This window comes from Trachinotus anak, unplaced genomic scaffold, assembly GCF_046630095.1.
Source record: "Trachinotus anak isolate AG129_WGS33_773 ecotype Australia unplaced genomic scaffold, CSIRO_AGI_Tana_v1 ptg000032l, whole genome shotgun sequence".
Taxonomy (NCBI): domain Eukaryota; kingdom Metazoa; phylum Chordata; class Actinopteri; order Carangiformes; family Carangidae; genus Trachinotus; species Trachinotus anak.
In genome coordinates this window covers 20,313,653-20,328,838 of record NW_027273883.1, presented here as the reverse complement: position 1 = coordinate 20,328,838, position 15,186 = coordinate 20,313,653, and the positions used below count along the sequence as shown (strand labels likewise).

Genomic DNA, 15,186 nt, shown 5'->3' with positions numbered 1-15,186 from the left:
GCTGCTATATTATTGTATAAAATATTGTTTACAGAACCTTAGATGGTGATGGAGGTGTTTTTTTTTTTTTTTTGAAAATGTTCTCAAGGATGCTTCTCTATTAATTATACTTACAAGAGCAGGCAGCCTTTTCTGATGTAGCAAACTCCTGCTTTTTTAATGGAGAAAGAATATATTCACATCACCTCAGAGCTTTTATCACTTAACCACCCGATAAAATATTTTTTTAAAAGAACAATAAACCTTACATATAACTATTCATCAAAAACTCTCTTTTTGTACCAAATGGGCTGTAAATTTGTTGACTAAACCCAAAAGGGTTTCTTGAGTTTTTTGAAAAAAAATTTTAAAAAATGAGACAGGGCACAACTCAAATATTTGTTCGTGTAATTGCTGTTGTATGAACTCATCTACAATGTGCCCTTGTTGGATTCCGGGACAGGAACTCAACTTCCTCTGCTACAGCGACAACCTCACTGAAAGCACACAAACCGCGTGTATCAGTGCACCATGGAGAGAGCGGCTGTGGTGTCGGGCTGCAGGAATCCATCAGTACCAGAGTACAACATCTCCACCTCCACCTTGGCCTTCGACCAGCATTTCACCACAACTGCCAAAGGAATTCTCCTCATGGCTGAGATAGTAAGTGTGAATATGGATTTGAAGTTTTTAGGCCTAAAGACTTTATCATAAAAAAAAAAAAAAACATAATAGAGTTGATGACAAAAAGTTGGTATTGGAACATTTGATTATACTTTTGATGATCATTATGAGTGGAAGTGGAAATAATTTTGAGAATTATCAGAAAAGTATGTTTTTCTTATGTTAACAGTGGTAACACAGAAATAAATACCCTCAGGACCAGCGACAGTTTAGGGTGTTTCTAATCTACAGTATGAACTAAAAAACAAAATTATTTTATTTATTTTGCTTAATTTCTATTAAATTTGAGTAGTAATAGCATTAATTAATTTTTTCACACAGTATCCAAGAGACGTAAAGAAAAAATAGTAAAACTAAAAACTATGTTTCTATGAAAATAGGAAGTTTACCAAAAACACCAAGCAAATCAACTCTTCCTCCTCTCTCGCCCTCATTGTCTCTCTTCCTCTCCAAATCAGCTGAGGGAAAAATACAGGATAGCCTTTTTCTAAATACAGTCTGGCTGGCTGCCATGCAGAGGCTGGGCACGCCACATTTGGAGGAATCTGATTGCGACACATTCAATAAGTACAAAGGAAATGCAGATACTCCAAAGATTTATTTATTTTTAAACTGAGCAGCTGATTGTGAAACAATACTACATATTAGTTCTAGTTTTATTGATAAATATTGTACAATATAGCTTGAAATCAGGCTGAATTGGTATCGTGCAAGAGATTTCATTTTAAAGGAAAGCAACCCGGCTCACAGCCATGTATCACACCAGACCACGTTTTCTTCCTGTGATATGAAACATCCAGCAGGAATCTTTTGTTGTGAAACAGGAAGGGTGGATTTGGAATAGTATTGGGAGCAACAAGATTTAGTTACTCACTACCACAACACTCCTCATGGAAGAACAAATGAATAGGCAGAAAACCAAAGTGACAAGAAATGTGATTAGTTTTTGTTGTGGTTTTTACTTTGGTTCATTTCAATTGTCTGTTGGCAAAGTTGCCCATCATCTACCTCAAAATCCTCAATTTTATGCCACAGATCTCCTGTTCAGGACTTTAAAAGATTTGTGTTTCTTAGAAATAACAATATTTTCTCCACTTAGTGTAGATAGATTTCATGTTGTGTTTCACCAAAAAACATGTCATACTTTATCTTTCCCTCTTTAACTTTGTTTCTCAATGAGATTTATTGACAGTGTGACAACATGACCCTGTACTACTGAACACAAACGTTAATCCTCTCCTCTCCTCTCCTCTCCTCTCCTCTCCTCTCCTCTCCTCTCCTCTCCTTGTCTCTCCTCTCCTCTCCTCTCCTCTCCTCTCCTCTCCTCTCCTCTCCTCTCCTCTTCTCTCCTCTCCTTGTCTCTCCTCTCCTCTCCTCTCCTCTCCTCTCCTCTCCTCTTCTCTCCTCTCCTTGTCTCTCCTCTCCTCTCCTCTCCTTGTCTCTCCTCTCCTCTCCTCACCTCTCCTCTCCTCTCCTCTCCTCTCCTCTCCTCTTCTCTCCTCTCCTTGTCTCTCCTCTCCTCTCCTCTTCTCTTCTCTCATCTCCTCTCCTCTCCTTGTCTCTTCTCTCCTCTCCTCTCCTCTCCTTGTCTCTCCTCTCCTCTCCTCTCCTCTCCTCTCCTTGTCTCTCCTCTCCTCTCCTCTCCTCTCCTCTCCTCTCCTCTCCTCTCCTCTCCTCTCCTCTTCTCTCCTCTTCTCTTCTCTCCTCTCCTTGTCTCTCCTCTCCTCTCCTCTCCTCTCCTCTCCTCTCCTCCAGGTGTGTGGTATGTTAGTGTGGATTTTGGTTGGGGGTACAGACTATTTCCATCTGTCTGCTCTGTGCTGGGTGATGTTTGTTGCCATCTTGTGCTGGATTCTGACCATTTCCCTGTTTATTATTTACCTAACTGGAGCTTACAAGAGGATACCACAGGTCCCCTGGACCACGCTGGTAATACACACACACACACACACACACACACACACACACACACACAGAGTCTTAACCCTAAAACAGCCCTTAAAAGGTAAGAACTGGTCAAATGGTGAAAATGTCCTCACGTTCCAAAAATGTCATCACTCCCAAGATCTAAAACTGAAAGTGTTCCTCCATACAAGCCATACAAGCACACACACACACATACACACTGGCCCACCTCTTCACGTAAGCCAGTCTTCAAGTTTATACACAACTAATTTGCAACAGTAAATACTTACAGTAAATAATTCATTAGTCTACACTCAGTGCCTCATAAATCATCATGAAATGTCACATTGACATAAGTATTCAGACCCTTTGCCATGACACTTGAAATTCAGCTCAGGTTCCTCCTATTTCTCTTGATCAAAATGACCCAGTTTATTTATAAGAAACTTGGATCTTTCCCAAAGTGTAACCAAAGTGCTTTTGCTGCCTAATTCATTGTTTGTATCTTTGTCTCCTGTAGTCGCTGTGTTTTAACTGTGGTGCTGCAGCTCTCTATCTGGTGACAGCTGTGGTTGATGCCCTGGCAGTCACCCAGGCCAGCAGGGGGCGACACAACTACAACTGCTGGGCAGCATCTGCAGTAAGAGCACTTCACTTACTCTTTATCAGAAAGTGTTTGTTATTATCCATGTATGTTATTTCATCACTTAAGTTTGTTTATCTGCATTGCACACACAACAAAACAAGAGCATCCCAGTGCTTGGGTTAAAAAAAAAACTAAAGTGCAGGCTTCTCTCACGAAGTTCCAAAGAAATGAGGGAAAATGACAACAACCACTCATGCAATGAATTTCCATGGTTTGTGCAGCATAGTGCAACCTTGCAGAGATACGACAGAGGTCACAAGGTCATGTGAATGATGAGTGTAATATCCCTTTAAGTGTGTTTAGGAAAAAATAAACAATTTAATGACATAGTATTATAGTGATAAACATTTTGAAACAGCCTATATTCAGTCACTTAGTAAGAAAATATAAATATAATCTAATGTAATGAAGTAAATGTGAAACTAAATCATCTTTGGTGACTTGGATTTTTGCAGATGGAATTTGACACATTTTGTTCTTTATTCACATTTTCTTCTCTGTTTTTCTTTTTTCTTTTTTTTCTCCCCTCTTCTTCACCTTTCACTCTTTCAGTTCTTCGCTTCTGTGACCACACTGTGCTACGCAGGAAGCAGTTACCTGAGCTTCCGTGCCTGGAAAGCCACAGAGGAGCAGCAGTAGTCTCATTGCCCCTTGTTTCATGGCAACATTGTTCAGACCTTCTAAAGTACGTCTGACAGAGTGAGCTCTACCTTCAGACAGGACAAGGCCTCAGTCAAATTAAAACCTAATAATGATTATAATGATAGAGTACCTTTGCTGTGTGTCATATTGTGAGTAGCACACTGTAACTGAAGAGTGATGAAGTTCAATGAGGACATGAATGAGTTTGAAAACACTGTAAAAAAACTATACCTGAAGTGTGTCACAGCCACTAAAGAAGCACAGTCAGCAGTCTACGCTTTTGGACCCACTAACTTTTAGTGCATTTTGTCCCTGGTGTGGTAAAAAAAAAAGAAAAAAGAATAAGACTTAAAAAAAGATTGAAGTATTGGGTATGTGTGGTGATGGTTAGTTAAAGCTGGGGTAGGCAGTGATTTTTTGTCATCAATGGGCAAAAATTCTATAATCTCATCGCAGTATTTTTAAATTAAGTCTTCTGAGAGCAAACTGGACCTCTGCACCTCCTCTGGGCTCTTTTTTCAGACTTCAGACAATCTAGTGTGTGACAGGAGATTTTGGCCAATCACTGGTCTTTTCAGAGGGAGAGAACGTTCCTATTGGCCGTTCTACAGATGCCTGCGTCTCCCTTCTGATGGAAATGTTTCAATATCAGTGATATAGAGAACTTGCTGTATTTCTCCTGGACAGGTTACAGGCTGCTAACTTCACTTTCCTGTGATATCTAAATGTGTTGTCATGTTGGCTGTGGAAGTAGATCCACAACCATAAAGGCAGATCTTTTTCTTTTTTGTCTTTTCTAGATATCTGCCTATCTCAGCTTTAATCCATTCTTAATTCTGGTGTCATGTAATCTTTTCCAAATGTTTTTCTCCATTATCATTACATTCAACTAGTTGTTTTCAAGTTATTTTTATTTTATTTTCACAAGAGGAAAACAACACAAACAGCAACTTACAAAATGCTGTATGTTGCATGCAGCAGAAATTAATAAGGCTGACATTTTACACGTTTCTTCAAGCGTTAAAATATACAGAAATAAAAATTATGCAGTCATTTCAACAATCTCTTGTTATCCTTATAGTTAAAATTCCTCAAAATACATGTGATTCTGATTAAAAGTGCAATACATTGCTGCTTTGTGTTCTTTAATGATGCATATGTGCAAAATGCTTTTAATTAATGGTCCTTCATTTGATACAAAAAAAAATATTGGCTATTATTTACACAGTTAGTATGAAAAAAATGTTCCATTTTCAAAGGTTCAAAAGTGGTGCAATGTTACTCAGTGCACACACATATAGGCTATGTACTGTATGTACTGGTGAGCATTTCATTGATAAACAATAGATGATTACTCTGTTTTTTAGTAGTTCATTATGTGCTACTGTCAGTACTGTTAGTGCTGTTGCCTTGATCCATGTAAATCACTCCCCAGTGAGCTCCCAGTGAAGTAATTCCATTGCCATTGAAGCGGCCGCTCAGCAGTCTGAGCTCTGCGTCTGAGTGGGCCGGGTAGAAGTTAAAGGATTTCTGCAACACAACATCAAATATTAATACATGACCACTAGTATTAGTATTGATAATCATTGCAATCAGAAAGGGTAGATGACCTGTAGAGGCTGGCCGACAATCAGAGAGCGCCCTCTGGAGGTCACAAATACCACCTGATAGATGTAGTTGCTGTGGTATTTACCAGAGATCTGAAAAAGTGTGAGCACTTTAGTGTGAGCACTTTAATACAGGAAGTAGATGTAGTTAGTCCTCAATAAGTTAACAAATGATGCACAGTAGCAACTCCTACTAATATTTCCTGGTCCTATATAATAAAATATGTGTATAATAATCTAAAAATATCCATTAAATATCTGTTAATATCTTCATATATTATATATATATTTCATTGATGAGAGAAATAAATGACATTTAAATGTTAACATTACACAAAAAAGACTTGTAGCATTACCAGACCAGTATTTTAGAATCAGTGAAATCTCTGACCTGAACAATCGACTCTCCGTCAAATAGGTTCAACTCATGTGCGTTGCCAACTACGCGCCCAAGTCTTTTAGACCAAATGTAGTCATACCGCAGCTGGATACTGCAAAGACACACACGAGAGAGAGAGAGAGACACTGTTAAAGACAGAGGAGGATATATACAAGAGTGAGTGAGGGCAGATAATGAAACTGAACATTGGGTAGAGCCATAATGTAGCTGGATATTGTAATGAATCAGACAAGAGCAAGGAAGCAGTGATTAACACTGAAACGAGCTGAAGCGATATTGTTCATCATTATTATATTATTATACCGTTTTAAACATAGTATCTTAATGAAGCAATATTTTTCACAATATAAACCTGTCAGACAAACCAAACAGACAAACAAAAATACATCATCCTCTCCCTTTTTTGATACTTCTCCCCCCTAATAATTTTCATACAGTCACTAACAAATTTGGACAAGATGGAGGAAAGACTGACGACTGACCCAGTGATGTAAGCATTGTTGATCTCCCAGACTCTGACTGCTGTGATCCTTCCCTCTCCCTCTGAGGAGAAGGAAGTACCACTACCACCTCCAACTGCAAGAGAGTAGGAGTAGTGCACCAAGGCAGCTGAAGAGGGAAAAAAAAGATTGTTATCATGTGAAGGAATAAATGAAATTACTACTCTTAACTCAACCACTCATATAGAAATCTTAGATGCTAGATGTTTGTGTTAAAAGTGTAAAAATGGTGTAAAAAGGCTTCAACAGTTGGGTTAGCTTCTTACGTTTTGCCAGGCAGGTGGCACAGAGCCCAGCAAAGAAAAGGAGGGACAACATTTCCGTGTTTGAGGGCGTCCAGAAACAAGACTGAAATTAGAAAGATCATCATCATTATTGTTATCATCATATAATCATCATCATCATCTATACAATTTTTTAATCATCAAACCAATCTGTTAGAAGCAGTTCCTCTACTCACCTCCTGAAACCAGCTCGTGTAGCCTGAGCAAAGGATGAGAAGATACTGTGACTCCGTGACACTGGCTTTCTTATATCTGTGTCGCCCTCCCCCACCACGCACACACACACATTTTATCATGATGACACACACACACACGCACGCATGCACACACACACATACTAACATTCCTACCTGGAAGCCTCTGACAACTGCACAATAACATACCTGTTATTGCTTTAGTCAAAGGACTATGGTTACGGGAAGTAGAACTGAACAAAGAAAAGAATCTTGAGGTCCATCAATGAGCTCAGTCACATATTTTTCACTGCAGGAAAGCAGTTCTGACTTTAACCATCTCGATAACTCCAGCACTTGTCATGAACCTGGATTTACCAACCCATCAACTTAAAATGACTGGAGCAATTAAAACCTGTGTAAAAGTTCATTCTTGACCTCAGAAAACTAAGAGTTGGCAAGGCAATCTCGCCTAAAGGGCCATTCAGTAGGTGTTGCGGAGCTTTCGATCACATCACATGGTCTTCATCAAGCAGATGATGTCGGCCCAGTTATCAAGGAAATGTAGACGTTGAAACTTCCACTTCTTTCTGTGCACTTTAAAGTCTTCACATCTTTAAACTGAACTTTAAACAAAAATATTAAGACAACAGAATTAAGGATGTACTTTTGTTTGTCACAGTTCTGTTGAATGTGTTGTTATTGGATAAACAAACCAGTAATAAATCTGTTCATTTACAAACTGCAACTTTATAATTTTGCAACTTTGCAAGATTGACATAGCTTTTTTTGTGTGATTGCCTCATATGTGATGATCTGTCAGAAAGGTGTTTTTGAATGACCTCTCACTTATGTATGATCCGGTCCTTAAAGTCATTTAAACATATTCATTCATTCATAAATGTTTGTCGAATCAGGAATTTTCTGCTAATAATAGAATTCACTAAAGAGTTTAACAATAAAACAGATCACTAAAATCTTCCTCCTGAGCTGATGGAACGAGACATGTCCTGAATGTGAGACATCCTTCAGTTACATAAAACCAAGAAATAACATGAGAGGAAAGTACTACAGCAACTGGTTCTACTAGAATAACCATACACTTATCGTACAAGGCTTCCTGCTTCCTGCTGGACCTGGTCATGAGCCACTACATGAGACATGAAGAGAGAGAGAGAGAGAGAGAGGGAGTTTCAGTCACTTTCATCAAAATGCACTATTTGAATAATTAAATAAAAAAATGTTTACTCTAAGAAAGAAAAAAAGCAAATACAAAAAAGAAATAAATAACTACGGGATACAAATGAAGGTACTGTGTTACTGTGTAAAAAAATGACTGGTCTGCACTGTAAGTGTTTTACGATAAATCAATTATACATTTCCACTGCACTAGACTTCCTTGTGAGCACATCAGAAAAAAATGACAAAGTGGAGCACTGACCTTTGTGTGTTTGTTTTCTCCCTTTCTATTTCTTGTAATTGTTTCATCATTAATCAATTGCATCTTGCATACATTTATCATATGTCATTATTATTTTTGTTATTAATGATTGGTTCTGGTGTTGTTTTTGCCATGATAAACAAGGCTTGGAAATGGTCCCTGACCGCCAACATATCTGACATGAAGGAATGCTGTATTTCCAGTGGGTGGTGTTGTAGGAGATCATCCACGATGATCGCCAACTGAACTGAAGCTGCCACTGTCAAAGCTTTTGTTAACAAATAGCAGCTACATTCCAAGAAGCTGCAAGTTGAAGAGTTGACCTACAGAAGTGGCTGGTCCACCATTATGTGACAGTGTTGGTCACAAAGTCACAAACTCCATGACCAGCAGGAAAAGCTAAAAGGCCATTTTAGAAATGATCCAAAGACAAAACTGAGGTTTGAGATGACATCACTAGAAAAGAAATGACTACATTCATTTCAAGAAACTGGTTAAAGCTGCCTCAGCCTCTTATTTAGATATTACAATGCCAAAACTGGAGCCTGTGTGTGTGTGTATGTGTGTGTGTGTGTGTGAGAGAGAGAGAGATTGGGAAAAAATTTATTCGAGTGCATGAACTGATTTTAGTATGAACAACAATATGGCCCTCATGAATTTCAGTCTTCGACCTGGAGGCTGATGGATAATTTTTTTTCTTCATATGGGTAACTGATGTGATGTGATGTGAGCCCATCGATCTTGGGGAAAATCAGTTTGACAAAACCATTTCCATTTAATTGCTCTACAAAATTAACATGGGACAACATGGGAAAAACAAAACAATCAATACAGGACAATTACAAAAGTTTTATCAGAGAATAAAGGGATGTAGGTATATTAACAAGGCCGGGTCTGTTGTTGGGGCTAGACTCACCACAGTGGAGGAAGTAGCTGAGGACAGAATGGTAACCAAATTGCAGACAATCATGCACAATGTGTCACACCCCCTACACCCTACACTACACAAGCTTCAGTGAGCTACACTGAGCACCGTCAGTCACAGGCTGCTCCTGCCTCACTATGCTAGAGAACGGTAAAGGAGGTCATTCCTCCCAACCACCATCAAACTTTACAACTCCTCTACCTCTGCAGAATCACTGGACTTTAGCATCTGTTTGCACTGATCTGCACTTTTTTAACATGATTGCACAATTTGAACTTGATTTGCACTTTTTAATTTTTGTCATTCTAGTACACTTTTTTAACTTCTTAACCTGTCTTGTATTAGTGTACTGCTGCTATGACACTCATATTTCCAGTCATCTATCTATCTATCTATCTATCTATCTATCTATCTATCTATCTATCTATCTATCTATCTATCTATCTATCTATCTATCTATCTATCTATCTATCTATCTATCTATCTATCTATCTATCTATCTATCTAGGTTGTCTGATGTTGTGTGTGTTGATGCTGGTGTTTGTGAGGAAAGTGTGTGTTTGTGTTGGTGTGTTCCACAGTGTCAGACTGGAAAGAAGTATCTAAGGTGGAGGGGAGAGAGAGGAGAGGAGGTGGTTAGATATGGAGAGAAAGAAGAAAATAAATAAATGAACCAATTAATTAAATATATACTAATGCTAATACTATTTTTTTCTATTACCACCATCATTGCTACTACTACCATTTGCACACAAACCACGGTATTTATGGCACTCATGGGTCATGACAGTAAGAAATCAGATTTCACATCTTATTAGCCTGCATCTCAGACATTTTAAACCTTTTTCTCTTGGTGGATAGATGTTGGCAGTGGGAAATACACACATGAAACATTTGCCATTGTGGCCTACAAACACTGGGCCAACCTGTCTGAGGAAGTAAAGGTAGGGAATTAACACCCTTCAAAGGAAAACCACCTCTGAGGTAGTTCCCGCTGCAGGACCACACACACACACACACACACACACACACACAGAAACAGAAACAGAAACAACACTGACTGATGATTAATATCACAGCACTAAACAGTTGTCAACAACATGTTTACAGCTTTAAAAAGTTATTTCATTCTAAAATTAACACTGCAGGTATAAAATAAAATTGCAGAATATTTCCACCATGTACAAATTCTAAAAAAAACAAACTTTATATGATATCATGGTATGAGTGCAGTGAAGCATAACCCGTCATTAATATGTTAGTTGCAAATTACTGTGGCAGGTTCATATAATAATAATAATAATAATAATAATAATAATAATAATAATAATAATAACAATAATAATAATAATAATAATAATAATAATAATAATAATAATAATAATATATTATATTATATACAAAGTATCTTAATACTGTTGACAGAGAGTGGTTTCCTGTAAGTGAGAGTGTGTGCGTCACAAATTGGATCAACTGGACTGTCTTGTTTGCAAGGATAGCTTAAGGCCAAACACACACACACACACACACACACACACACACACATACACACACATACACACACACACAATCAGTGCCTCTACACCAGTTGATACAGTGATAGATAATAGACAGTAACTGTCAGATTTGTTTCCCTGATTTATGACTTGAATAACTGTGAGAGGCCCCTCATACTAACACAAGTGAAGGAAATGCAAGAAAAGCATTACACACATACAGTACAGTGTGTCCTTTACAAACATTTATTATGTATTTATTATTATTATTATTACATTCTGAAGTACTTGCTTGTTTTATGCTTGCTTGTTTTATCTTTGTTTTGATATATATATATATCTATATATATATATATATATATATATATATATATATATATATATATATATAAACATGAAAACAAATTCCTCATATGTGAAAACTTGGCAATAAACCATATTCTGATCCTGATTACTAGCCTATATAAAGCAAAGGTGTGCCATCAGAACAGGCAAGGCAAGCATAGCCTGCCCAATTAAAGCTAAAAATCAATCAATTAGATCAATTAGAACCATACCAAAGTGAAAGAGATCTCTCTTACACTCTTACACTTTCTGATCTGATGCTTGTGTGCATTCATCATGTAATTTACTGCCCACCTGTGGCAGCAGCAGGCAACTGTCTCTGAAAGCTAGCTTGACCACCAGTCATTGTGCCCTACTGTGTCCCATATGCAGTGGTGGACAGTAATGGAGTAAATTTACTTCAGTACTGTACTTAAGTACATATCCAGAGGATTTGTACTTTACTTGAGTATTAGATTTCTTTGGTACTTATTACTCTTACTTGAATACATTTCCAAGACAAATATTTTTACTTTTACTCGAGTAAATTTCTAGGAAGGCTGAAAAGTACTTGTTACTTTCAGGTCTGCTCTTTTTTTTTTTTTTTTATTCTAAAATACTATTGGACACAAGCTGTGATTGTCAAAGAATGAAACCTATCACAGTGCACGCTCTCCACTGGGATCTACGTAAAAGCGGATAATAGAGACAAGAGACAAGACAAGACAGACACGGGGAGACAGACATTGGGAGACAGGCACGGAGACAGACAAGACAGACATGGGGAGACAGAGTTTGTTGTGCTCCTATATTGTACTGGTACATGTCCTTCCTGGAAAGTCAAGTGACTTCAACATTGAGTTATTGAAAGCAGAGATGTAGTTTTTTGTAAAGCAGTGGTTCTCAACCAGTGGTCTGGGGACAACATTGGTCTTTGAGGGGGTTCCAGTTCCCAACTTAGCTAAATGATGGAGAGTTAGTTGGACGGTGCAGGTTCATTTGGTTCCAGTTTTAATGATTGTTAATAAACACTGCATCTGCAACATCTGCTGTCCTCTTATGATCCCATTCATTTTATTTGTTCTTATAGGTGATTCTGCAGGCTTTATATAACATTGTGGTTCTAAAAGCAAGCACATCAGTGCAAGTGGTTTCAAAGAGTTAATTCTCAGAAACAAGAGTTAAAAGTTAAAAGAAAAAAATATAGTAATTCATTGATGTGAAAAATAAGAAGTTTACTCTTACTCTTACTCTTACTTTTACTTAAAGTAAATTTAAAAGCATGTACTTTTGGATACTTAAGTACCTTTAAAAGCAAGTACTTTTTTCCTCTTACTCGAGTAACATTTAGACTGAGCTACTTTTACTTGTAACGGAGTAAATTTTGACCGGTAGTATTTGTACTCTTACTCAAGTACTGGGGTCAAGTACTCTGTCCATCTCTGCCCATATGGTTTGTCAAGCTTAGAGTGGGAGCAGCATTTTTTGGACGTTTGTGCGTGCACATTGAGGATAATCCTTCTGAGATCAGAGGCAAGGGCAAGTGGAGGTCAAAATGTGCTTGACTGTGTAATTATAAGATTGTAATGGATGGGTAAAACTAGAAGGAGGCAGTAATGCAACATAATGGATGACAACTGCCGTTAACCCCTAAAGGAGAAGAAGAAGAAGAAGAAGAAGAAGAAGAAGAAGAAGAAGAAGAAGAAGAAGAAGAAGAAGTATAGTGGTGAACGTAGCAGTGCAGTGCATGTGCACTTAAGGCTTTGTCAGTTACTAAATGTTACAACTCCTGAAGACCCAAGTTCCTGCGTCTCCTGTGCTTCCTCGCTGTTGACTGTAACAGCTTTTAGCAGAGGTGAACACTTCATCATTTAGCAAACCGGCTTTTAAAGGCTGGACTCATAAACACCAAGTGTGAATTGTGCAAATGAAATGCATTTCTCATTAATGGGACAACAGCCCAGTGTGGGGTGGTAATAGAATAAACATTTGATCTAAGAAACTTGTGTGACTGGGTAAACAAACAGTATGTAACTCCTGAATTTCATCTGTATCCAGGCATGGACTAAGTTTAACAGGGGCGAGGTGGGACTCACTTTCATTCTGGGAGCTAAACCAGGTGGCTCAGTAATGTAGAGTGGCTGGGAGGAGGGACTGCCACAGGGGCCAGCGGCTGCATGGGCAAACTTGACCACTTCCATGAGGTCCTACAAGCTTTTTTAATGAACTTTTTCATAATTATAATTGTATTATCATATTGGTATTGGGATTATTATTTTTAGTTTTGTTTTATTTACTTGTGGGTAAAAGTGGAGAAATGATTGGACAATTACGACAAGCACAACCACAAACAATGTATGTGACACCACTCCAGTTCAATAAGGTGATTCTTACTTAAATTAACTAAAACATTCTCGTTTCTAAAAAATAACCTCAACTTGTAATTTTGCTCTGAAAACTCACATTGGCTGTAACTCTAAGATGATCTTGACACACAGAGAGTCTGTTATTCAAAACATGTTATGTTGCAGGAAGTCACATGGTCCCCACAAGTTTGTTTATCATTTTTCAAAGATGCTTGGAAGGCCTGGGGTGTCCTGGGAAAGAACCAGGTTATAAAACATGCTGTCCAACAATGTTGGAAGGCAAAAGTGTTTACAGTCATTCTGAACTGGAAGGCGGGGTGAAAAGCCAGCCATCATGCAAAGATGCAAAAATGTTTAAATGTGGGAATCTGCTGCAAGTGACAATGAAGAAAAAAGAGAGCTAGAGAGAGAAGTTCAAACCCTGGCTCCTTCCTCACCTCCACACACCTGGCCAGTGACTGCAGGAAATGGGTGTGGATGAATTGATGGATGCAGCCCCCCCTAATTCTGAAACTGGGAAGGTGTGGGGGAGGGTCCTTCGGAGTCCTTCACCCCTTCATGTGCTTGGCTGCCCAGCTAAGGTGTCTTCCTGTAAAGGATATCAAAAGTTGATGGGTGGTCTTCACTCACAGTGATGTGCTTCTTCTCCCCAGCAGATGTCCTCATTGAGCCTCCAAAGTTCATCTGAGTTCAATGCACAGCTCTTCACCCACTACTGTAAACGTGCCATGCAGGATACAGCACATTATATCAGAGAGCAGTTTTACTCTGTAGTTTGTCACATCATCCAGCCTAACTCAGTATTTTTACTATTGTTACTCACATGTTTCATGACCTCTTAATGCACTGAACTGTTTGCATGACATTGGCTTTAAGTCTGACAGGTAGTATGAAAGTATTGTGTCTTTTTACTGAAACCTCATAAAAAGCTTATGTTCTGGGATCTGAATCTAGGTTACCACAATTGTGGAGGAAGTGACCCATTTGCCCACCACTCTCACCACTGCTTGTTGAATTTTCCAGTATAACATTGACCTCCAAGGCTCCATAAAAACTTTTTTGGAGCTCAACTGATTTTAATAACTTTGGTAATTATTTTATCTCCTAAATTATAGTTTAAAAGCAGAGGGACCAGCAGAAAAAGAGGCAGAAGGAAAAGGGAAAAAGAAACATAATTTCAAAGAGACAGTACTGCACGGTATATAACCCACAGTGTCTACTGATGATGACATGTTAACATCACTGATAACAAATGTTGCTTGAACCTATCCTTTAACACAACCACACACTGGTACCGTAAATAAAGTAAAGTCAAAATCCCCATGGCTAGTTACAACATCATTTCCAGGGCCATCTATGTCGCAATTCCTTAAATACGACTTTATTTAACCTATGGAATGAATTTTGGGGGAATTATTCAGCATTTTAGACGCCATTCTTTAAATGGTTGCATCTGCCATCATATTGGATACATCTTAATGTTTTATGGTTTGCATATTCCCATAAAATGAACTTGAATAATAGCCCTATTTCACTGCAGGCGTTCTGATGTGTCGTGCATCAGTGTTACTTATGACATCAACACGATTTATGTTCTGTTTTGGGGCCCCAGTAACCCACAGCGACAGTGTGACAATGAACCAGCATGAACAGTACCTTGACCATGAAACTGAAGCAGCTTCATGGAATTCAGCCAGCACTTATTTTATTAGTTACACTTCATCTTTTCTTGTCAAAATGTTGAAAAAGGTCAAAATAAAATGGTGACATATCAACTTCAAGATATTTATGCTTTATAGTTGGTTGTCTGTTGC

General features: G+C 38.2%; 2 protein-coding genes across 2 annotated transcripts; one reads left to right on the top strand and one right to left on the bottom strand.

The window, feature by feature from the left end:
- The first annotated feature begins 467 nt into the window (after positions 1–467).
- cmtm8b (CKLF-like MARVEL transmembrane domain containing 8b) lies at positions 468–4,986 on the top strand. Its single transcript, XM_071470088.1, has 4 exons — positions 468–642; positions 2,419–2,592; positions 3,089–3,208; positions 3,767–4,986. The coding sequence occupies exons 1-4, from the start codon at positions 511–513 to the stop codon at positions 3,851–3,853; spliced, it is 513 nt and encodes a 170-aa protein (XP_071326189.1). The 5' UTR covers positions 468–510; the 3' UTR covers positions 3,854–4,986.
- LOC139613445 (zymogen granule membrane protein 16-like) lies at positions 4,750–6,958 on the bottom strand. Its single transcript, XM_071470086.1, has 6 exons — positions 6,824–6,958; positions 6,630–6,711; positions 6,346–6,472; positions 5,855–5,954; positions 5,467–5,556; positions 4,750–5,386 (listed from the first exon to the last, which is right to left on the bottom strand). The coding sequence occupies exons 1-6, from the start codon at positions 6,941–6,943 to the stop codon at positions 5,231–5,233; spliced, it is 675 nt and encodes a 224-aa protein (XP_071326187.1). The 5' UTR covers positions 6,944–6,958; the 3' UTR covers positions 4,750–5,230.
- Positions 6,959–15,186: the final 8,228 nt, after the last annotated feature.